The sequence below is a fragment of the Pyxicephalus adspersus genome, chromosome 3 (assembly GCF_032062135.1).
Source record: "Pyxicephalus adspersus chromosome 3, UCB_Pads_2.0, whole genome shotgun sequence".
In the NCBI taxonomy this organism is placed as follows: Eukaryota; Metazoa; Chordata; class Amphibia; order Anura; family Pyxicephalidae; genus Pyxicephalus; species Pyxicephalus adspersus.
Window position 1 is genome coordinate 139,067,102 of NC_092860.1, and position 23,671 is coordinate 139,090,772.

The 23,671-nt window shown below is 39.5% G+C and overlaps 1 protein-coding gene across 2 annotated transcripts in view; it reads right to left on the minus strand.

Moving 5' to 3' along the window:
- Positions 1-23,671, minus strand: part of RGS12 (regulator of G protein signaling 12) — a 110,601-nt gene that overhangs the window by 29,051 nt on the left and 57,879 nt on the right. The window contains exons 1-2 of one of the 2 annotated variants that reach the window (XM_072406511.1): positions 18,777-18,843; positions 12,097-12,118 (exon numbers count right to left, since the gene is read on the minus strand). In XM_072406511.1, the coding sequence (XP_072262612.1) occupies positions 12,097-12,118; positions 18,777-18,836 (82 nt within the window). In that variant the 5' untranslated portion in view covers positions 18,837-18,843. Of the gene's footprint in view, positions 1-12,096; positions 12,119-18,776; positions 18,844-23,671 lie in introns of those variants that run through there. The other variant, XM_072406510.1, reaches the window with a different exon arrangement.

The window sequence follows — 23,671 nt, forward strand, 5'->3', positions numbered from 1 at the left end:
GAAGTACCGCTGGCTGCAGTGATCTAACTGGAAGGATGTTCCCCTCTGACAGCAGGCAATCAAGTCATCACACAACCCACAAAAGCTGCGGATTAGAAGCCTGTCAGGATAATTATCCCCCTCCTCCAATCTGTGTGGGGTTGTAGTCAATGGGCAATCAACATGACTAGGGAGAGAAGAATAAGCCAGAGACCTGTTATTATGTTAACATGCCGCGTGCAACAAAGAGGGCCTTACACAGGCGTTCACATTTAGTTCCGAATACAACTAGGAAAGCCTGTTATTTTCATTATTGTTTATTTAACACGTGCCAAGAAATTCTGTACAGCGGATAAGGGATGTTATCGGGGGACATGAGTTCTTCCACAGCAAAATGCTCAGCTTGCCTTTAAAGTGAACCTGTCATTGGAGCTGCCATTAGAGACTGTAAATGCTAGTTGCCTGGCTGTCAATCTCTGGCATCAGCAGTTTCAGAATCAATGAACAAAAACATGTAACAGATTCAGGAAGTCATATAAACACCAGAAATCCTTATTTGCAAATTTGTTCTAGGTCAACAAATACGGTAGCTACCCGAGATCAGCTGATCATGCTTGGTGGCTACCCGAGATCACCTGATCATGCTTGGTGGCTACCCGAGATCACCTGATCATGCTTGTTTCAGATAGTGGAAATGTAAGATTACAACCTTAAAGCAAGTACCCTAAAAATAAAAAGCCAATAATGATGCATTGCTTATTTTATATCCGACAAGACAAAATCAAATGCCATTAGCTTTTCATTCTGCTCACCAGAACCACTATCCAATGTTCTGCAAGAATTATGGATCAATTATGTCCTTGGTGTAAGCACCACCCTCATCCACACACTAAGGAGCAGGAAGGTTGCACAGGAAAGTCAAGTGGCAGGAGGATCCTCAGATTACAAGAAAGGAAAATGAAAATCTGTGTTCAACCCAGAAATATTTTTAAGCCGGGTAGCAGCCCCTGTATTGTGACCCAGCTCTTAAGTAACCACCCAAAAACAGCCGGATGGTTACTGAAAAGTGCCGGGTGGTGCGCCTGGCTAAAAGGGGCTGGGGAGAACACAGCAAACTGATCCATCTTATACTACCTAACTCATAAAAAGAAAATGAGAAGCAGAATGTTGGTATAGTTCTATTCACTAGAACATTGGCATGATGGCTGAGGAGAAAAGAACACAAGGAGCAGAGCATGGGATTTCTGAAGCTGTTGATGCTAAACAGAATGTGATAAATGACCAGAGCTCCATCTGTTCTAACATAGAAGAACCCTTTGGAAAATGTCACATAAGCAACAGGAGCCTGAAGCCGACCATCAAACGTTATGACATTATCAGATGTCCTATACGGTTTATTCCAGTACTATGACAATATGAGAAAATATCCACATGAACCCATCCACCCCTGTAGGAACAGAACCCATGTCACCCAAAGGACCCCCTCCCTTCTAAAAATCACATAATTTTCTTTTACTATGAAGGTTAAACCAGTGGTCAGTGCTAGTAAAAGATCTGCAGTAGGATCTTTAAAAAAAGGCCAGTCAGTGCCAACTTGTATACCAATCTAGTCTGATTGAGAACAATTACAATTGCATTTTGCTAGATATGTAAAGTACTGCTAAATGCCAGGATTCACCTAGTGTGAATCAGCTCCTTTATCAATATAAACAGTTCTGATGAATAATATGGTGTTGTCAAAATCTAACTAAAATGCTGCCTTTTGTACCTGCAGGCACCAACCTACTAATGTTATTTCTAATCAATTTTCTTCCTCTTGTGCAGAGCACCACTTTCTTTTGAGATTATAGGCAGGTGCATTTGACCTGCAGACGACCTTTTCTGACTTGCATATAAGCTGCTCCTGGTGTGCATCAACCTTCTATTGACATGTAGGAGGAGACACGAACAAAAACTTGTGTACTTGTGCCCTAATAAAGCTAAGCAATAGTCACCAACCCAGCGGCAAGAGAATCTTCTTTGTACTCTTAGTAGTTACACTAGCAATTATGTGGAAAAACACAGGCCTGCATATATTAAAAGCTAAAACAAATAATATTACTAATGTGATGTATGATATATATTATTATCTATGAGGTTGTTTAATAAAAGTGAAAACTTAGCAGGAACAGCTTGTTCAACATGCTTATTAAAATAGGTGGATTGAACTTTCTCTTGTATGCACCCTACTGACCTATATCAAACTCCCTTTCATAAGGAAATTTAATTAAGCCGCCATTGCTGCATAATGCCTGGTTAATGGGATTAATGTTATGAAAATGCCAACAATCTGGCTATCAAAACAAATTGCTGAGGCTGTTTGCTAAGCGAGACGAAGAGCATCCAAATAGGGCATGGATTTATTAAAAACTAAAATAGCCCAAAAATCTTTTTTATTAGCAAAAACATGGTTGTCAAGCATTAAAATATGCTGAAACCATGAACTGAAAAAATGAGAAAGGAAAGGCTTTTTGTGGCAATGACAATTAGCTTAATCAGGTGCAGGATAGCAAACTAGACTTAACATAACTTAACTGAGATACTAATGAGCAAACAAGTATAGAGCAACTCAAAATACAATGAAGTATGTGATAGATATCCAAAGGATTCACAGAAAGGTTTGGAAAAATTAAGGTTGTATTGGCCCGACACGTTTCGCCGTATGACTTCCTCAGGGCAGGGTAGAGACTTGACTAGACAATAAACACAATATTAGATATAGATGTAAGTACAGACAGACCTCAGGTTACATACACAGGGTTCTCCCCAGGCCCTTTTAGCTGGGCACACCACCCGGCACTTTTCAGCACCCACCCGGCTGTTTTTGGGTGGTTACTAAAGAGTTTGGTCACAATACAGGGGCTGCCACCCACCTACAATTTCTTCCCACCCGGCTTAAAAAAAATTCTGGGTTGAGCACTGCATACAAGGTAGGGACTGTAGGTTTGTCCTTAACTGAATTTGTATGTAAGTCGGAACAGGTACATTACTTTAATAAATGCAATTAGGACAGATGTTTGTCTCAACATATTATTAGGCAGTGTGGTGTCAGTTACTGTATAAAATCCTCAGTTAATCACAAAGGCGGAATTTTTTTTTTTTATGGCGCCTAGACAGTAACTTCTGGAACAAGCTGTGCTTTGATATGCAAAAAGAAACAACTGCAGAGTTTGTTTTGGTGATTAAAGAGTTACAAGATGTTACAGCTCAGCTCTTACTATCACCAACAACCTCAGCTGTGTTTAGCAAAAGATTTCTTCTGCAAGTCATGCAAACCTCCGCTCCCCCCATCAAGCCTCCATCCTGCACAGAAGCCCTGTTCATATCTAGGAGTCGTCTGTATGTCAGATATCCTTAACTTGGGAACTACCTGTATAACCATGAAAACGTCTTAAAACACAATAAACACATATTAAACCCTTACAGTTAAACATTATAATAGGTGCAGATCATAACATATGTTGAACGGCTTGTGGAGAACCATTTAGTAACTGAAGGCTACAATAAAGATCACAGAGTACCAAAAAATCTGAATATTATTGTACATTTTACTGATAAAATATAAAGAAAAGTGAAAAAAACTATTCAAAGTCTAAAGGTATTAAAAGGGTTACGCTAGGGTTATGTAGTAGGACGTGGATCTATGTGTACTCCGGAAAACAGCCAGAGCCATAAACATGGCAAAGGGTGGTAAAGGGTATTAAAATCCTGTAAGCAGCAGGTAAAGTGGCGACCCCACTCCGCCGGGTTTAGGTCGGCGTCTTAAACCTCCATTTACATACCTAAGTAGAACAACTTTAAAACTGTATTATTAAGCATACATACCAAAGCAGATTTATAGCCAAGGGATTATGCCAGATCTCAGTTTTCATATGCTGCTTTTTTTTCGCTTTAATAGTCATCCTTGTAACTAAACATAACATGGCCCCGTTTCTCACATTTATGCAGCAGTGATGCATTACTGGGAAACTGAATGTTATATAGGGGTCAGATCGCTAAAAATTGATATGTGAAGTTTTTGGTAGATGGAGCACTAAAGCATCTATAAACCAAACAAGAAAACTTGTAGGTTCCCATATGCCCTGATAAATATACTATTGGAAGTGGTTGGTTGTGCATACATTGGAAGTTTAGGAGTTTAGATATATTTGCATATATTTTTCCTTCAAGTTACGCCCTTCTTGACCTTAATGTGAGTTCCTTGATGACAACACAGTGTGCATGTGGCAGCAAGGGATACAGTGAAGTTTATAGAGTATTAATGCATATTTGTACATAGGGGTAGATAATTTAACCTACTACAGTCTCCAGTAGTTCCTCCTCCTTTGCAGTGCTACATGCTGGAGGTGGACCGGTTATACTATAGTGTTCTCCCCAACCCCTTTAAGCAGGGCGCACCACCCAGAACTTTTCAGTGACCACTCGGCTGTTACTGAAAAGTTGAATCACAATACAATACATACAATTTCTTCCAACCTGGCTTAAAAAAATGTTTGGGTTGAACAGTGTACTACTAAAGAGAAACCTACGAGTCTGCTAACTCGGTGACCAATGCGCTTCCCGAGTGGCAAACATCTCAACTAAAAAAAAAAAAAAAAAAAGCAGGAGCATGCTAAAAGCTCATATAAACCCTGCTATAATACCTAAAATATAGGGTTTTCCATTTTATTTCTCTGCTCTGAACACATGACTATTATAAGAACTTCAACTCTCACTGATGGAATTTTATACTAAACAAAGAGAGAATAACCAACTTTTTGTGCACGAAAGGATTCTCTCTACATCGTACCAACCAAATAAGGCAGAATGTAATCCTGCCATGAAAACATAATAAAAGAGGTTCCAATAATAATCCCAGGTATTTACTGAAGCAAAATATAAAAACACAAAAAGTGTGCTAAATCCTAATGGAAAAAAAAACCTATTGTGTGCAATGAGGCAGAAAGGAATGAGCCCTACACCAAACAAACAGAAACCACTTGTTACGCTAAGCAGCCATCTAATACAATCCTCACACAAAACAAGTCGCAAGGAAAGCCTCTCCCATTGTGCGGTGACACGCAATAGCCAAACAAGGAAGTTTTTTTACCTGGGTAGAGCTGGTAGGAGCCTGTGTGCCACCTCACCAAATATTTCAAATCACTCACAGAAAACCAGCCATCAGAATCCATGCCCGCCTCAGCTAATGCTTTCCATGGCCAGGCAGGTACAGCTTCTCCTGCTCCAACGGCACATTGCTCTTCACAATTTACTGCCACGTTAAGACAAATTAATTTTCCAGGACACCAGCAAGCCTCGGCGGTCAGACAAAATGATTCTCTCTGTCCCCATGGCTTGAAGAGGAGAAAACTGATAGTATACTTAACAAAGCCGCATGGGAAGCCTGCTAAATTATTAAATAAAGAGGACCTTTAGCCTGCTGCAGAAAAAGGGGCCTTAATTATTCATGCCACCGTAAAACACAACAATCGGCACAGGAGTCCCTGTTGTCCACTTATTTCTGTAATATTAGTGATGGTGGCAGAGCAGGGTGGGAAAGGTTACAAATAAATACATACATAAACATAAAAGGGCCATAAACAACAAATAAGACCGAAAACTTTTCCGAAAAAGAAAAGATAAGTGCAATATGATCCTGAGCCCCAGATCCAGTGTTTCACAATGTCATTAAAAGACAAAGGAGCCATAATTATTTTCCTGTATATTAGGCAGAAATTGCCTGACCTCTAGCCAAAAAATTGGCTAAATTCTTTAATGCGGTCAGGGCATTGAACAATACGTAAAGGTACAAACTATCCACACAAGTAGTTTGTATTGCAGCAAGTCGAAGACAAGACTACATTGGTGGGCCCACAAAATGTTGGCATTATCAGGAACACAGCGTATCTTTGGGGGGCACAGCGTATCTTTAGTAAGTACAACGTCTGAATAATCACTATACTGCTGACATGACTTTCATATCTTTAAAATGTTTTCTCTTAATGTTTAAAGACTTTACCCGTGTCCCAAGCAGAAATAGAATTGAGGAAAAGTTATCGTAGGGGAATATACTGATATTTTATAAAGGTTTGGTGTGGCCCATCCACCAAGGCCTTAATATGGTGCAGGGCTCATCACAGAGGCATCATAAAGGATGAGTGGAAGGCAACACATGGAACATTCAAGGTTTTCCAAAGAAGAATAATGCTCAGCCTTTACCAGCAGAAGAGTGATACTACGTGCCTGTGTTTCACTGCGGCATATCAAAGAGCAGACAGCAAGAAAATTGAGACAACGAGGATGTAGGAGTTGCATATTTTAAATTTATCTGGAGGAAAAAAATGTTCTATGCACAAAAATGTTTCCCATAGCTGTATGAGATCCAAGGTACTGTACTTGTGTTCAAAGATTAGAGGTTCCTCCACCACTGGAGGGCCCAGGCTTTCCTCTCTACAGTACTCCATAATCAATGTTCAACAAGCAACAGTGTAGGGTGATCACCACCCACAACTCCACCATTTCCCTGGATGCTCTTGCACAAGGGATGGAGGCAGCCCCAAGCTAAGGTCAATACATCATTCAGACCTTTTCCCCTTCCATTAACCCCTAACACATTGAGGCACGCATGTATTTACAGAAATGGAAAAAGTCGCCTTAAGCAGCAGCACAAATTTCCAGAGAAGTTCGGAACCTGGTTTGAAGCCAGCAATGTGCCTATGAAGAAATGTAATCTTACTGATACACTGTGGAAGTTCCCAGCTATGAATTAGCAAGAAAACATACCCGATTTTTTAATGACAGTTTCAAGGAATCTCCAGTAAATCAGGAAAAAAAGCAAACCGTATCACAAGAGATTCCTGTTGGAAGATAAATCTGCTTTAATACCCACAATTATCTGCTATTTCGTTCTGCAATGGTAAAAAAAAGAAGGGAATATTTTAAACCTGCATGCGCTTGTTGTGGCACAGTGGTATACTTTGTTCTTTTATATGCAATGGGCCATTGTAAGGAATTGCATGGGTTTTGTTTATAAACTACTTGAGAGGGGCGAGTTTGTCTAGGTGCATTGGAGTTGCAATGATGAATGACAATGTACATACAAATTTCAGTATAGGTGCATAGAATAGGTGTAAATAAATGTTTTTTTTGATGTACAATCAGTTTTCATCACACCAAACCAGAGCTGAATTCACCATATGCAGAATTAGGATGTAGGAAAAGTCTGTAACTGTATTTAGAGAACCCAGGTGTTGGGAGAAATTGAACTGAAGGACAATAAATTAATGTGTTCACCAATCTCTTAATGAGCATTGCATTTATGTCTCTTTTGTGTTTAAATGCTTTGCAAGCCAGGTTGACCAATACTATGGTCACCTCTACTGTCTGGTTGGGAAATGACTTTCTTAACTCGCATAACAAAAAGTTTTGGTTCCATTACACAAACACTTTCATTCAACCAGTAATTATTGTTTAGAAAAAAGAAATTCTCAGACAAGTTTTGTGAAACTTTTTATGTTCCAGGAATTTGGTTATGAATTTCATAGAACATCACAGAACATAACGTGCAGGGGCAGACCATGGGGAAGTAATGAGACAAATATTATATAAGAACACAGAACAGAAGAGACATGATTCTAGGCTTCATTCAGGCTTTAGTTTAAAACAAACCTGTCTGGACAAACACATGGAAAGCTGCCATTACGTAGGTATCTCTAAAGGTGGGAACGTCGTCATGTGGTTTCAGACTCCGTAATACCAAATGAGCATGTGCATTGGGATGGGAGGGGGCTGGAGATATAATGTGATGGGTATGGCTTCTTTCATGTAGCACCATACAAGTATAGCTAAAAGTTTGATGTTGGCTTTTTAAAAACCCAACCTCTCTTTCTATAGCGCCTTTATATAGCGCCAACATATTATGCAGCACTGAACATTAAATAGGGGTTGCAAACAACAGACACAGAAGGAGGAGAAGACCTTGCCCCAAAGAGCTTACAATCTATCAGGTGGGGAAGCAGCATTCCAAGTACAATGTATAAAAATACAAAATAGTGCATATAAGAGGGCCAAGATTTAATTTTATATTGACCTAAAAGATTTAAGCCAATTCTCTTGTGTGTATGATATGCCAAAATGTTCTTTGTTACAGGGTTTCAAACGCATTGGGATGACCATATGTAAAACTATTTGACATTATGAGTCTGTAATACATTTTTTAATGCTATTTTGCTTTGCCTATTACTACTTAATATAGCTTATTAAGTAGCAGTCATGAGCTCATAATGTATTTAAGGTATTTTAGTATTTATCTACATTAATGGGCACCAAAATTAGTGGCTCAGTGGACAGCACGATGGCTCGGTGGTTAGCACTCTAGCTTTTATAGCGCTAGGTCCCAGGTTAAAATCTCAGCCAGCACACTATCTGCACGGAGTTTGCAGGTTCTCGGTATTTAGGTAGGTTTCCCCTGGTTACTCCAGTTTCCTCCCACATTCCAAAAACAGGCAGTTAGGTCAAATGGCTTCCACTAAAAAACTGACCATAGACTGTATTGAAGACATTGTGTAATAATAATAGTCCTGCCTTTGTGCATACTCCCCCTCTCCCAAGTCACTGACCCATGTAATCATGGATTTAAGTATCAGTTGACAAGTTTCCAGTACCAAAGTTCTTGCCTTGCACAGTGCCCCAGCAGCCCTAAAACCCAGGAGACTCAGCAAGCAAAACACAGAATTTCCAGCTTGGAACGTTGCCCATCAGCCTGCAATGTGTGCCTTTCAGTTGCAAAGATAGACCCAAACATCCTATTGAAGGATGTGAAGATGGTGCAGCTGTCAAAGATATGGAGTGTCCCTGATTTCAGTGCTCCCTGGGTCTTCTGTAAGGGGTATTAACACATGCAAGCATTTTAGATAGCTTTGTTAAATATTTGTGGTTTAAAAGAGAATTGTTAGTAATGGTAGTTGCATTTTAACAAAAAACAGGAGGTGGTGAGCAAACAAAGTACAAAAAAGTAAAAGGCTTTTCTTATCTTGCACTAAGCCTGGAGTGTCCGATGGTAACCGTGCAAATGCATTGTGAATATGTACAATTAAACAGATGTCAATGCTGCTTTCAAATTAATGCCACCTCTTCCAAAATTTCAATTTTCATTCCTATCAAAAAGTTAATTTACTTCTCTAGCCTCGATTTTAAAGAAATGCTGATTAAAGCTGATTACGAAGTGGGGGGAAAAATGTAATTCTAAGCATAAAACATAGAACATCAAACGAATAAATTACCCATTTCATGTGCAGGGTGGCGCACATCTGCAAGTACTTATATTTTTAAGGAAATTTATGTGACATTGCCAAATCATTTGTAAAACATGTGCTAGGAAATTAATGGTAGATTATATGGAAATTAGGTAAAAAGGGGTTGTCTGTAATTTTTTCTGCAATGCAATTAAATATCTGGTTGGTTATTTTGGTCAACTTCATCAAATGTCCTTCAAAATTTGGGTATTGGGTCATGAGCTGCAATAAGGCACCACCAAGGGCCACATGCATGCAGTGGTATACATAACCAACCAGCCAGACTTTTTGATTTTCTAGAAAACCTTCCTGTCAATAGTTCTCAAACATTAAGAAAACTTTTTGCACAAAAGGTGATAGCCGCTCCTGTGGCTTGTACACCCCATGCAAGAGTAGCCAGGACCCTCTGTAAAGATTACCCAGCTCTTATTATAAAGAATGACCATAGACACCTGTGTGTTTGCAGTAGTCAAATAAATCTTTCCTTTCATTCTTCTACAGCAAGGTAAAAAGTGGGAAAACAATAAAGCCGGTTTCCAAAGGCACTGCAGATTGTTTTATGGTTTGATGTATCATGTGGGGATGAAAACATGTTCAGAAACATTTAGCTAAGCCTACTGGTAAATACAGTCATTTAAATGATTTAGGAAGTGTTCTCCGCATTTGGTCTTCATCAATCACTCACTGGGATGGATAGAATGTCTCTATTTGGAATGACTATAAAATGATGCTAACATAAAGGTTGGCCAAAAAGCGAACTGAAGTGTCCTAAGCCATCCAAAACGAAATTATTATTGGGGCACATTGAATACAGTTTATACTCCTGTGCATTGTTGAGCCATTCACAAACTTCATTCCCCAAAACAAAGTTTTTCTTTGGATTACTGCCCAGTGAACCATTTGTTTTAGGAGAGGAAGAGAACGATTTAAAAAGGTAAGTCCAATCGGCACTGACATTTTAGATCTTGGAGAAGTCCCCTCCACTTGCAGGGCTTCCAGCAATAAAATCCATTAGCTGTAATCCTTATTTTAACCCTTGTAAAACACTTCAGAAAATGAAGTGACATAATCACACCCTGCCAAATATAAGGAAATCCAACAAGTGTAATATCTATACCAGGCTGGGAGATCAGATGCAGAAACTACACTATACTACTACACGGTGGAAAAAGAAGGTGCAATGTTCTTGAAAACCTTAGCGGGAAATGAAAAATAATTCTTATCGTTTGGTTATTAACCTTAAACTGCATGCTTTTTGCTCTCTCTACCAGGATTAAAATGAACTTTCAAATCTGCTTTTCTTTTGTCGCCAAAATATTCTATGAAAGGGTCATCAATGGGTGCAAAAAAAATGTATTGATTCCTTCCACAAATCTTTTGGGCTGGCGTTCTCTACCTGTGTTGCAGTGTTATCAGTATGCATTGCTCCCAGCTCACACTCTGAATTACTAAATGTCGTTATCTTTTGTTATAGAGAGGCTTTCTAATAGGAATAAATGAGGCTGTGACACTTATGTGCAATACGGACCCATTTTTTTGGAGAAAAGCCGTGTTGTTTGGAGCAGGATACACAGTGAAGATTGCAGAGTCAGGGCAAGGAAGTACAACACCAGGTGGGCAGCACTCAGGGGGTGGACAAATTGAAAGAGTGGGAGAGGTCCTTGTGACAATGATGTTCCTTCATTTATATAGTAGAGCGAGTAAGCAAAATCCTGGTAATAGTAGGAGTAAGGGATAAGGTGGAAAAATCTTGAAAAAAAAAAACTTAATTCAGCCTCCACATTTAAAGACCAGTGACGGCAATATATTTTTGTTCACGCGTTTAGATCCCTTTAATCCCTTAGAGATGTAGAAAGGGGCAGGTTATGCAGGGGTTTCTTTTTTTTTTTTATTGCTACCTGCACTAAAAAAAATAAATTGCCATCTTTTTGCCAACGATGCAGTAAATGGCAAAATATGCATTGACAGCAGGACACAAACAAATTTAGGAAATACATCAACCCATCGGAAAGGGTATTTCACAGAACGGAATTTAGTACAAAGCAATGAGATTAGTTGCTTTGAGATAAGGTGTCCTTTGGAAGAAAGCACCTGAAGGCTGGGTACTCATGCCTTGAGGCTTCTATACAATAGAAGAGCAGGAGATGGCACTCTCTGGGTTAATCTATCTTCAAATAGCAACCACAGCTGTAGCGACCAGATTACAGAGAAACAACAGACAACAATGTAAGATGTTCCCTGTCATCCTCAATGAGGTCTGACACCGCATGTTCATGCATGTGGAAGCTCTTGCCGGAGGGAATGAAAGACTAGGCACAAGGTTTCTTTGTGGGAATAAATATGTAAACTTTCACTGCAAAGGAGGAACTAAGAAAACAACTACCAAACAGTGCGTTTTAGCTTGTACAATGACAACTAGGTAGGCTTCTGATGGCGAGTGCACTATAGTCCCTATACCACAAATCAAATGAAGGGGCAATGGCAACCTTAAAACATTGCTAAAATTTTTTGACAATTTGATAATAAAATTAAGGACACATATGCCAAACTTTATAATTAGTGCGGATATTCTTCCTTGTTCTGCTTTTGAAGCATCTTTTTGGGCACAAAGAACACTTCAAAAGTCTGCAGGAGCATAAGACACTAACATACTAAACAAACCCAATTACTTTTTCGGAAATTTCCTAAGCAAGTGCTGAAAAAAATGCAAATTTACAAATATTTGACCTCTTGCGATCATATCATTAAATCTTTTGCACAATATGATTGATACATAAAAAATGGAAACAGAAGAGAATGGTCTTACCTCCATCGGAGACTGTAGCAGCCTGGGAAAAAGAAAAGAAAGACATGTGTGAATAAAAACGACATTACAACATCTAGATCGAAATTAATAAATAAATAAAGAGAAATATTCGTCAAGCATAGAATGCACAAAATATTCTGAAAGCGCTCTTCCAAACACATCAATCTGAAGTGCAGCTGGCTCCACCTTCCCACCAGAAAACGCAGCAGCTCCTCCTCGGATAATCAGAATTTCAATCCTATCAGTCACACGCAGCTCATAAAAAAATAAAACGCTGCTTTTGCATAAAAACACTAATCAGCGTCGGGATAAAAATACTCCAAAGTCATTTGCATAGGCGTATATGCTGAAGAGGGAACAGTCTCACTTTTGGAATATCAAGTAATGCAAAATGATACTACTTTTTTTTTTTTTTAGATGAACCATGTTACAGGAGTGATTTACCAGCAAAGATATCTGAGGTCACAGAGTCGTTCTAAGACTGTAAACAGGTTTCTCATGACCTCTAAAAAGAATATTGGTGTTTTGCCACAGGCTTTTCGAACTGGTGTTTGCCAAAGAACTATACAGGCACCATCAGATGGGGGGGTCAATAGGCTAAAGATCGAGGAACCCCTAGCGGCCTATGGAGAAGCCCCAGGGTTCCGGATGCATTAGGTCAATCTGTTTGACCTTTTTAACATGGGGGAACCCTTGAAATACTTTCAAGACTTTACAGGTAACCTCTTCTGTAAATATATCCACAAGTCACCAAAAGTTAGTGTGGTGGTCATTGGGATGAATGGCTCTTACGTTGCAAGTATGTCACCCTTACAGAAAACCAAAAAGATCATTGGTGTCCGTTAAACTGGTTTGACAGGTACAAATCGCTCATTGTTCAAGGAACTCTTGTTGAAAAACACTGCTATGGGCCAGTAATCTCCCCAGAGCCCTTTAGCCAGGCGCACAACCCGGCACTTTTCAGTAACCATCCGGCTGTTTCTGGGTGGTTACTAAAGAGTTGGGTCACAATACAGGAGCAGCTACTCACCTACAATTTCTTCTTACCCAGCTTAAAAAAAAATCTGGGTTGAACACTGGCTATGGGCAATTAGGTTTTCATACAAAGTGAAAAATTTCCATTTCCCAACAAGTAAACATAGGAACACCTTTTTGATTTGCTCCATGAAATGCCAAAGATGTACCAGGATATACACTACAGTTACGTATATAGAAATGTAGACTTTTTTATTAAACTTGAACAGGAAAAAAAAAAAAAAGAATGAGATGGGAGAGAGAAGGAGGGGGAAAGTGAGCAGGGGTGGGGAAGCAGAGAGGAAGTAAGCAGGGGTGGGAGAGAGGGAGGGCAAGAGAGAGAAATAGGAAAAAAAGTGAGGAAGTGAATGTGGAATGGCTATTAGACAGTCATTCAGGGACAGGGAGTGATATGAATATTTCAATGTTCGCTATAAAAAGCTGTTGTTACATTTCCCATAGCTCTCTAAAGAATTATAAATCAGTCATATCACTTCCACTCTATTAATGAGAAATGATTATAAAATTTAAACTCCAAAGACGTTTCGACTGGAAGAGCTGCCAGTGTTTTCTTATCTAAGGAATGAATTGAAGATGTGCCATCGATCCGATTATATCCAATTGTATAAAGTCCTGGGAGGGAACAATTGTGCAGCTGGATGTGTTCTGTGTGCCGTCTCATCCAACAATCATGTACACAATTGTCAAATGAGATCAGGAAAATTGTACGAACACTCCTCTGCATTAATAAGGAAAAATGGTTGCATTGTATACAAATCTCTACAAATGTGATCGACTTGCATTTCTGAAGCAGCTTCAGTTTTGTAAAAGAGGACAATACACAGGAAAAGATGTATATATGTGTATATGTGTATTTCCTGGTTACCTAAACATAATAAACATGGCATAGTTTGTCTGTGTGTGCTTGTCATATAGCTCGACTTACCAACAATACATCCCAGACAGAAAAGTTTGATGGGATTTCATAATCCAATTGGCCATTATTAAAACAAAAAGCAACATGGCACTAATCATCAGGGAAGAATAGAAAAAATGGCGGAGGGGCATGCCTCTACTGAGATGTTCGGGATCTAGTAGAAATGTCTGTAGTGCTAGTTCTGGGTTGTATGTATTCTGAGTGTTATACAATAATGGTTTTGTATGGCAAAGGAAATGCCAATGATGGCCACCCCTAGCGGCTTGTCTGTAAGGCTACGTACACACGTTAGAGGATTCTCATCCGATTATCACCTGAGGGCTGATAGACGAGAATTTGCCGTGTGTACAGAGCTTGTTGTCCGACTTTCTCAACAAACGTCCTGGCGGATCGATGGTCGACGAACGATCCTAATGTAAGTAAAGGGGAGAGAGCGCAGCGGGGTGCCGTTCCATCGTTTTCCCCTCTTCATAGAGCAAACTGGAGCTGTATGTACAGCACTCGATCATGCAATGGTCAGTCATTTGCCATTGGAAAGGATCTTTCAGGACAATTGTTGCATGTGTGTACCCAGCCTAAGTCTATACTATACCACCATAACCAAACATAAAAGCATAAAAAAGTTAGTAAATCCACAAGAAGTATTGCTGAAACTAAAAACCCAGATTCTCAATATCTTCCCAAAAAAAAACAGAAGAAAAAAAAAAAAAAACTTTAAAAACATAGAATAGTATCATGCAGATAAATACAATATATATTATATATATAAAAACACAACAAAAAAACTTGTCTAGGATAACTTACTAAACACGTTCTTAATAAAAACAGCTAGCAAACATTGGAATGTCCATAGACAATTTCTTGGAAGCCTTGTCCCATAGGGAGTTGATAGCAAAACTTTTAAAACATGGATAATCCTGCTATCCACCTCTTTGCCCACAGATCTGGGAATGATCACTGGATGTTAACATAATGGATCATATCACAGGATAATTATATCTTGTCTATGGGTCCTTTTAATTCTATTTACATTTTCTTCAAGGTTGTACTGAGCTATCAGAAAATGACAAATTTTTCAGATATCTCAGAACATAAACACTCTAAAGGGAACTTTACCCCTTATCACATAAACAAGAAGTGTGTTAGGCTATTCTGGGACATGTTTGTGTTCTAGATTAGGAACTCCAGCATGGAAGGAAAACATTATTTCACACTGTGCAGACAATGTTTGTGTCTTGTTGATCAGTCTATGGCGCTGATATATGACTTGCACTACAATTACATTGTGTCACTATCTCTGTAAATACCAGCAGGTAAATGCAATGAATTATTTGCTCTTTATGGCTTTGTGATGGGTAATGTGCTATTCTATGAAAGTAAAACACATAATTCCTGTGAAATCATTAACTGGAAAAGTGACAAAGTATTATCAGAATATAAACACCGGGGTTTACTACAGCATGCATGAAATTCTCCAGGATTTCTACAAAATGTGTCACTTCACATCTTAGAAAGGAACAGATGTTTGCAACCAAAGAGCTTATAAACATAAATAAAGTGAATCTGTGCCCAAATGACAAACATTGGACCATTTACATATTCCAGCAGTAAAAGAACATTCCAAAGCCAACCAATTCTACTGGCTTTTCATGTGAAGGAATTCAATCACAAATACCCTCAAAGAACACAACAAAGGCTTCAAAGGCTTTCAGCTGTTTCTAACAACTTAGGCCAATATACCTGTGCAGGTCACCAACTGTGTGCTCAGCCAATCCGTGCAATTAGTATAACAATTGGTAATCCCTTGGTCTTCAGTCCTAAAACATGGCACACATATGTATGATAATTCCTTCCTTCTGAGTGTGGGGTGGAGATTGGAGGAAAATCACGGGAAAGTGAGAGCTCATTGCGTGTGCGTGATTGGTACTCATAGGACTTGTGTAGATCTGATTATTAATTACCAACACATCCGATCTGTCTACATTCAAATAGGTTTATGACTATGTTGGAAAATAAGGAGAGAAGGAATAAATCCAGAAAAGCCAAACTTATTTATCTCAGCAATGGAAAAGGTGTTAAAGCTTTAATTATCAGGAACTTGAATTAGAGAATAAATCGATCGATCAATAGATAGGTAGATACATTTATTAAAAGAACATGCATAATTAAAAATAGGCTAAATTACATTTTTGGTGCATATATTACCCATATTCAAAGGAAAAGATGAGAGAATTAAACTAAAATTGAAATTTCTTGCATATTTCATGCACCTTTATAGCCTGAAATTTCCCTTTAAGTTATCTACATCTCTTGAACCACAAGGCTGTACATGCTCATTCATACATTTAGATCTTGTACGATCATGTTTACCTAACAGAGCAGGACGGATTGTGTAATTATTAGGATTCACACAAATGATTCACAGCTGCCGGTAGTAAATAAACAAAAAAATCGCAGACGGCAAATTATGATGACTCACGGAAGTATATAAACCGTTGGCAGGTACAGGCCAAGAACTAAATACCAGTTTACCTGAAGCTACTAGTCAGGAATGATTTCTGGAGCAGGTATAGGGAGCGGAAAATACAAATATGGGGCAGAACCAATGCATATCTCTTGCTAATAACCACTGGCCATATTGGGTCAGCAAACAAAACGGACACTGTTTGGCTAAGCAAAGATTGTAAGCTCTTCAGGAAAGGGTCCTCTCCTCTTTCTGTGTCACTCTGTGTCTGTCTGTCATTTGCAACCCTTAATGTACAGCGCTGCGTAATATGTTGGCTCCAATACTGTTTATTAATATATTTGTAAGCAAAGCCAGTTAATTGTTGAAAGGTGCATACGAGTGTCATTTAATGCATAACACTACAACACACACATTACCACAACAAAAGTATAAAAGATCCAACCTAACTGGGCAAAAATCTGCTCCTTTGGACCATGCCACTCACTATAAAGTGACTTAAACCCAACTCAGCAGCAAACTGTAACCAGAAACAATTTTAGCTTGTACGCAGATGTTAAAATTATCTACCAGAGAATTTCTTACAGAATATCGTGTATTAGGAAAAAAAAACATGCCCTTTCTTCAATGTCCATTTCATTCTTTTTTTTCAAAAATTGTATCCAGATCGAGGACAGAATTTACCTTTTGTCCACTTGAGCAGCTGCTTTCACTGTTCACTGTATTTCCTGCCGCAGCTGACAGCTTTACATAAAACACAACACTCATATAGGAGCCATTAAATCATTACAGCTTGGAGTGATCATTTGTCATACCATCAATGCCTTGAATTAGTCAGCAAACATCCTCTGAAGTGGCCAAATGGTCACAAAGAACCCAATGTCCAGTTTCCTCAAACAACCCATTGCTATTGCAGGTGAACTGTCACGCCTCCGGTGACAAATGGTTCAACAATCTTGTAACACATAATGGGATAAAATTACTTATTTGATCAAGTAACTAAAAAACAAAAACAGTATGTCACTGAAATGCCATTGGACCATCAATACTCCTGTACTGTCAGCCAGATCCTAGAATACTTATTCAGACATTTGTGGTCTGTAGCATTCTCATTCTGAGGTCAGGGGGTAATGTTTGGAAGGATAGCTCATCATTACAGGACCAATACTTTTAGATGTTGGAGTACTATTTTTTTATTACAAACATGAGCCGATACCTGCGGCAGTCGCCTATTTCTACTAAAAAGACAAGCACTAGACCACTGGAAAAGAAAAAGCAGCCAATTGGACTGTGCTAGACATTGCTGTCAATGCAACATTGCAAGGAATGGGAGAAAGAAGCCTGATGCCATCAATGGGGTGCAGTTCAAGACCAGTCAGTGGATGGGTGACCAAGCTGTACGGCATACCTTTAGCTATACAGTACATCTCTGCAATACCTTTCCCACGTTTCATGCTTCTAAAAAGTACAATGCACAAAGACAGGGCAGCTTTAAATTACTGACATGAACAACAGATTTACTTTTACATCAAATGTATATAATAAAATACTTTCAATTGTATATTTAACAGACCCAAAGGTACATTGGTAGCCCATTCAGAGTGACTGGGTTGCCCTAATGCAAAGCACCCCAATGCCAGGAGTAGAAATTGAAGGACACATGTTTCTATAACTTATTCCCAAATTGCTGCATGACCAATGACACTTTTCTATTTTTGGACACAGATTTCTTGTTACAGGTTTGTTTTTCTCCCCCAGGGCACATTTCTTTTCTTGCTCTTTCGGAGACCAGTTCATTTGAAAAGTTCATTGCAGGGCTCCTGTACAAGTAAACCCAACTCCAGTAGAAAATGGGCCAGACAATGACCACTATAGATACTACAAACTCATGGGTTACATCTTATTGCCAACACCCCAGTCATTTCCATCTGGAAAGTTTTCGACCGGGATAGTTTTTATGTCTGGCTAGTTCTTATTGACACCCACATGCTGCCATTGCTTTGTGTCCATACATTGTTCCATTTTTTCCAAAACAATACCTGACCATCATAGCCTTCCTTGGGACACCCAAGGAAAATCCGTGCCAAGTGAGAAAAGTTTACCACAAATCTCTCTTAGTTAGTTTATTTGAACAATGTAAAAGCTATAGTACATTAAACCTCTATGTAAATATCTAATACTACCTTAGGGGAAAAAAGACAATATACTAAATCTTCTTCAAGAGGTCCAAGAAATATAACCTCACTACACCTCAGAGCCCCTCACCTTCTCATCACAGCAATCAAAAGTCTGTTTTCTCCAAATTCCTTTCCTCCGCCGCAGCATGTTAAAGGAAAACTGCTTCTTCCTCTCGGGCGCTGCCATAACTCAGGAGGAGCGGCTCAGATCTGCACTTTGCCTGCACATGCCGTGGAATTCTGCAGATCTGCTCCATTACTCATTTTACTGACAAGTACAGAACTGTCATCTCCCTCCCTGGTACAGATTAAAAAAGAACTTTCTTGCCCATTGTTTATACAGGTAAAAACATTGAATATGGGTGGGGGGGGGGGGTGCCTACATCTTTTGCATTACTGTACAATATAATGAACACAGTGCCATAAAGCTATAGGCATAGAGAAGAAACCTATAGCCTATAACACTGAGCACTGGTCTAAATATTCAACTCTCCTGAGGCAAAAATCATATAGGGCTTGGGGTCAATGAGAACAGAAGATACTGCTGACCCTAAAACTCCTCTTTAGGGACCCTACGGCCAGAAAAAAAAAACTACAGATTCCAAAAACTCCCCCTAATAGCTAGCTACTTCAGAAAATACATTTTTTAGAAGATCTGAACTACACAAAATTCCTGTTCTGGTTATCGCTCTTTTACTATGAGCAAAAAGTAAGTAATGGCTATAAACAAAAATGGACATAAAAAAATACAGTTAACATGCAACAAAAGTGCCCATTACTGCATACACATAAATGAAAGAGCCAATAAGTGGGCATTCAGAGTTTGTTTTCAACTCCCACCAGGAGTCCCTACATACAGGGTCATTGAGGATCTTGGGTTTAGTAGAGGTAGCACTACCAGGTGCTGATCCGAACTTTAAATGAATGTTCAACCATGTTCAATCAACAGATTGTCACCTCTGCACTTGCAAAGTGTTCAGACTGCATAATTTGCAATAGGAGGTGGGGTACTGAATATGTCTCCGCACCCCATGCCTATGTGAGCATGGCCTTAGGCAGCATGGATTGAGTTATCTAATGAGCACCCCAGTAAATTGGTGTTGTGTCTACAACCTTGTCCTTTTGGTGCCTTAATTCCCCCAAACTCTATCATGCAAAAGTACATAACACTTAATCCCAGGACACAACACAGAATACAAGACAAAATAATGTAGCCTTGGGCCTGATTGTCCTGACACCCTATAGCCTTCTATTGTACTTAAGCACTGACTATTTGCACTAATTAAACAGGAATTTAGCCACATGCTGCTTTACCTAAAACAAAGTCCTGCACATACACAATAATGTTAGCATAAGCAATCATCTATTTGTGTAAAAAGGAAAGGCTTGATAGATGTGACCAGAGTAGTTAGAAATGTAAAATGTGGGAATAAAAACCTGACTTATTATATCTTATCACATCATGTTCCAGTAAATGTTATTACCACAATAGATAGAATGATCAAAAATTTGTATCAAACCCAGGTAGCAGATACCAGTCAAAGTCCAGTAATCATGGATATTACATGGCCACACACAGCACATCATTTCCACATTACAACAAGCAGGAGATGACAGCCTGGCCTTACATATGCCAACAAAATGCCAGAATCTGAACATTTGCTAAAAAATCTATTCTAGGTTTGCTGGATCACCTAGAATCATTGATCAAAATGTATCCTCTCCAGCCTTAGAGAGCTTTAATAAATCAGGCCAAATCACTTATTACCAATTGAAAAATTTTAAGTGAGAACTAAAACTGTGACCATAGTCCGGTGTTCCCCCCAGCCCCTTTTAGCTGGGTGCACCACCCAGCACTTTCCAGTAACCACCCGGCTGTTTTTGAGTGGCTATACAGGTATGGCCACCTGCCTACAGCTCCTTCCCACCCAGCCTTTTAAAATTTATGGGGAGTATACTGATCATCTGTATATATTAGCCCTTTTATGAACATGATAAAATGGGCTTGAACACAATATTACGTTATCTGGCAGTTCATGTCAAACCTTTCCAATAAATCTGTGTCCATACACCAGCAACTGTTGCAGAAAAAAAGTTGGACATCAACATTTAGGCTGCTTGGTATGGAAAAAATCACGTCTGTCACTTGTATATCTGCATCTCTTAAACCCTGTTTGACCCATAACTGGGCTTCATCAGTATGGAAGACAAAATCGTATGAACATAAATTAAGTAACCTGATAAGAGCTACTAACCATGTGCACCAACTGGGAGTGTTACCTTTGAAAAGCTGCACCAAAAGGAGCCCCCTTTGTTTAGTAGTCACACTGCAGAGGTCACACCAGTAACAACAGGGCAATTAGGAGCAGTGCTAGACTAATGCAGGCAACACAGGTCCTCAGCATAATATACACTCATTTCATATTCAAGGAATGTGCAGACTGATTGTCACCTGCCAATTAGAAAAATAATCTTCAGGAAGGATTGTAGCCCGTGAACAGCAGTGGGTCTATCAGCCACTCACTTGTATAATGTAGATGACTACAATATCCCCATTAGCACCATCCTCCATTATCCCCTGCCAGGCTTTAGAGAACCTGAACTCTTGCCTTCTATAAGAACAAGCTGTTAGGACGTAATAAGAACATTCACTCAACAAGGTGCAACTTTTTTTTTTTTAGACAAAATTTGTTTTTTTCCCTTCTACAAGATAAATCTGCAGGATCATGCAAATGAAGCCGACAGATTTAGGAATCAGCAGGGAGTTTTGTTCAGAAAAGCTGAAAATACTTTTGGAAACACTCTGTGGTAGGGAAGCTAATGGTTCACATCAAGTTTCAGCTTATCAGACACCCAAAGGCTTGCATGCCAAACAAGGACTTGTGTTTGTAAAAAGGCAAAGTAAACCTTTAGACTATAGTGTGGTGGGTTCAAAGGAACCAAAATGCCATTTAATGAACTAAAGCAGTGCACAGAAAAGCCTAGGGGGAACATTTAAGATGCAGCATCAGTGTTCTCCCCAACCTCTTTTAGCTGGGCGCACCACCCGGCAATTTTCAGTGACCACGATACAGGGGCTGCCACCTACCTACAATTTCTTTCCACCTGGCTGGCCTGGACACTGAGCATTTTGCCACTTGGTGTGCATTGCACAATGGCAGCCTATTCATAATAAAGCATACTGCAGTGTTATCTGCTCACATCACTGAACAGAAGCGCGTTGCCAAGCACAGCCTTTAAATGTATTGGTATGCTGTGATTGGGGTTCCATTAAAATTTAATAGCAACTCAGCAAATCAACAAATGTCTTGTGCTATGTTAAACTTTGCATTAACAAGCCCAATTCCCTATAGAAAGACACGGGTTAATGCAACACTGTAGTGGGAACAGCACCTCAGTTGGTTTATTCGCTGCAGGTTATTCTAGTGGAATCAGTCCCTTGCTTGGTAATTTGCTGCAGGTTTTAGCAAATCAATGATTTGATCAAATGTTTTAGAGATACTAAATCTTCTAGCTCTTCAAAAAGGTGTTTCTAGGCTTCCCACACATGGACAGGATGATTGTTTTAAATGTCCTACCGTGTATGTAATCAGAAGAGTGGAAACAGTTTGTACATTTTCAGACAAAAATAGCAGATGAAGCGGATCATTTACCAATATGTGCCTGTGTAGTGAAAATGTAGACCGGCATTTGTCAATAACTTGTTGATTATGCTTGTAACAAGCAGCAGCTGTTTATGTAAAGCAGCCTTTCTCAATATTTACAACCCTAAGGCTGGGTACACACGCTCAATAATTGTCCTTGGAAAGGATCTTGCACAAGTCTTTCCAACGACTGAAGATTGCACGATGCATGAACGAGTGTTGTACATACGGTGCCATTCTGCTTTGTGGAAAGGGGAGGTCAACGGAGCGGCACCCTGTTGTGCTCGCTCCCCTTCACTTTCCTTACCATCGTTCACCATCCCTGGATCCGCCAGGACGGATCCATGAAGGACACGCACTGTACACATGCCAAATTCTCGTCTGATATTAGCCTTGAGTCGATTATCGGATGAGAATCATATGACGTGTGTACGTAGCTCAAGGAACCATTTAGACTGGGTACACATGTGCAATTTTCCTTGCTGGATCAGAGTGACAGATGAATGCTGTGCTCTCCTCCCTTGACTTGTACAGTAGTTGTTCTCCATTGGTCATTTAGGATCGGCCTAATGGATCCATGAACAATGTTAGGCGACTACTGCGTTCTCACCGAAGACAAGCATGATTATTCGTATTGGCCAAGAATCCTCTGATGTGTGTACATAGCCAAAAATATATTCCAAGTCTCGGGAAACCCTTGCAAAAAAACAATTATTGGGGGCAGTAGTGCAGAGTGATGTAGCTGGCTCTACCAAGTGGTGTTGGCCCCAGAACTATGCTTTCACAAACAAATGGGAAAGCAATCAGCACAGTCTGAGGGACCCCGAAAAACCACTGGAGGAAACTCTGGTTAAGAATGGGTTTATCAACCAGGGTTCCTCCAGATGTTGCTAACGGTTCCCTAAACAATCAGCAATTTTTACTTCTCAGGTCAGTTTAACTGACACCAATGATCTTTCTGGCTAGCTGTACGGGTTGCAGCCTTCCCAATTGCCAGCCATGAAAGAGCTATTGTCCTTACTGACCCCCACACAAATATAATTACTATATTCACAGCTCACAGTATAGCAGGGGTTCCCTGAAAACCTAAAACTTATTTTAAGGGTCCTTCCCATGTCAGAAAGGTTACGAGACAGAGCAAAGCAGCAGATATATTAAACTGACTCCAACAAAACTAACATCTGTGTATGGAAACCTGTAAACTGAAAAGACTTCCTAATTTATAATGGCTTAAGTCCCTTCTGCAATTGAAGCTTACCAAAGTTTAATATGCAATTTAAATTTCCATAAGCAAATCTACACTCACCACACCCTTGTAGCTTTCTCTACAGAAAAGGAC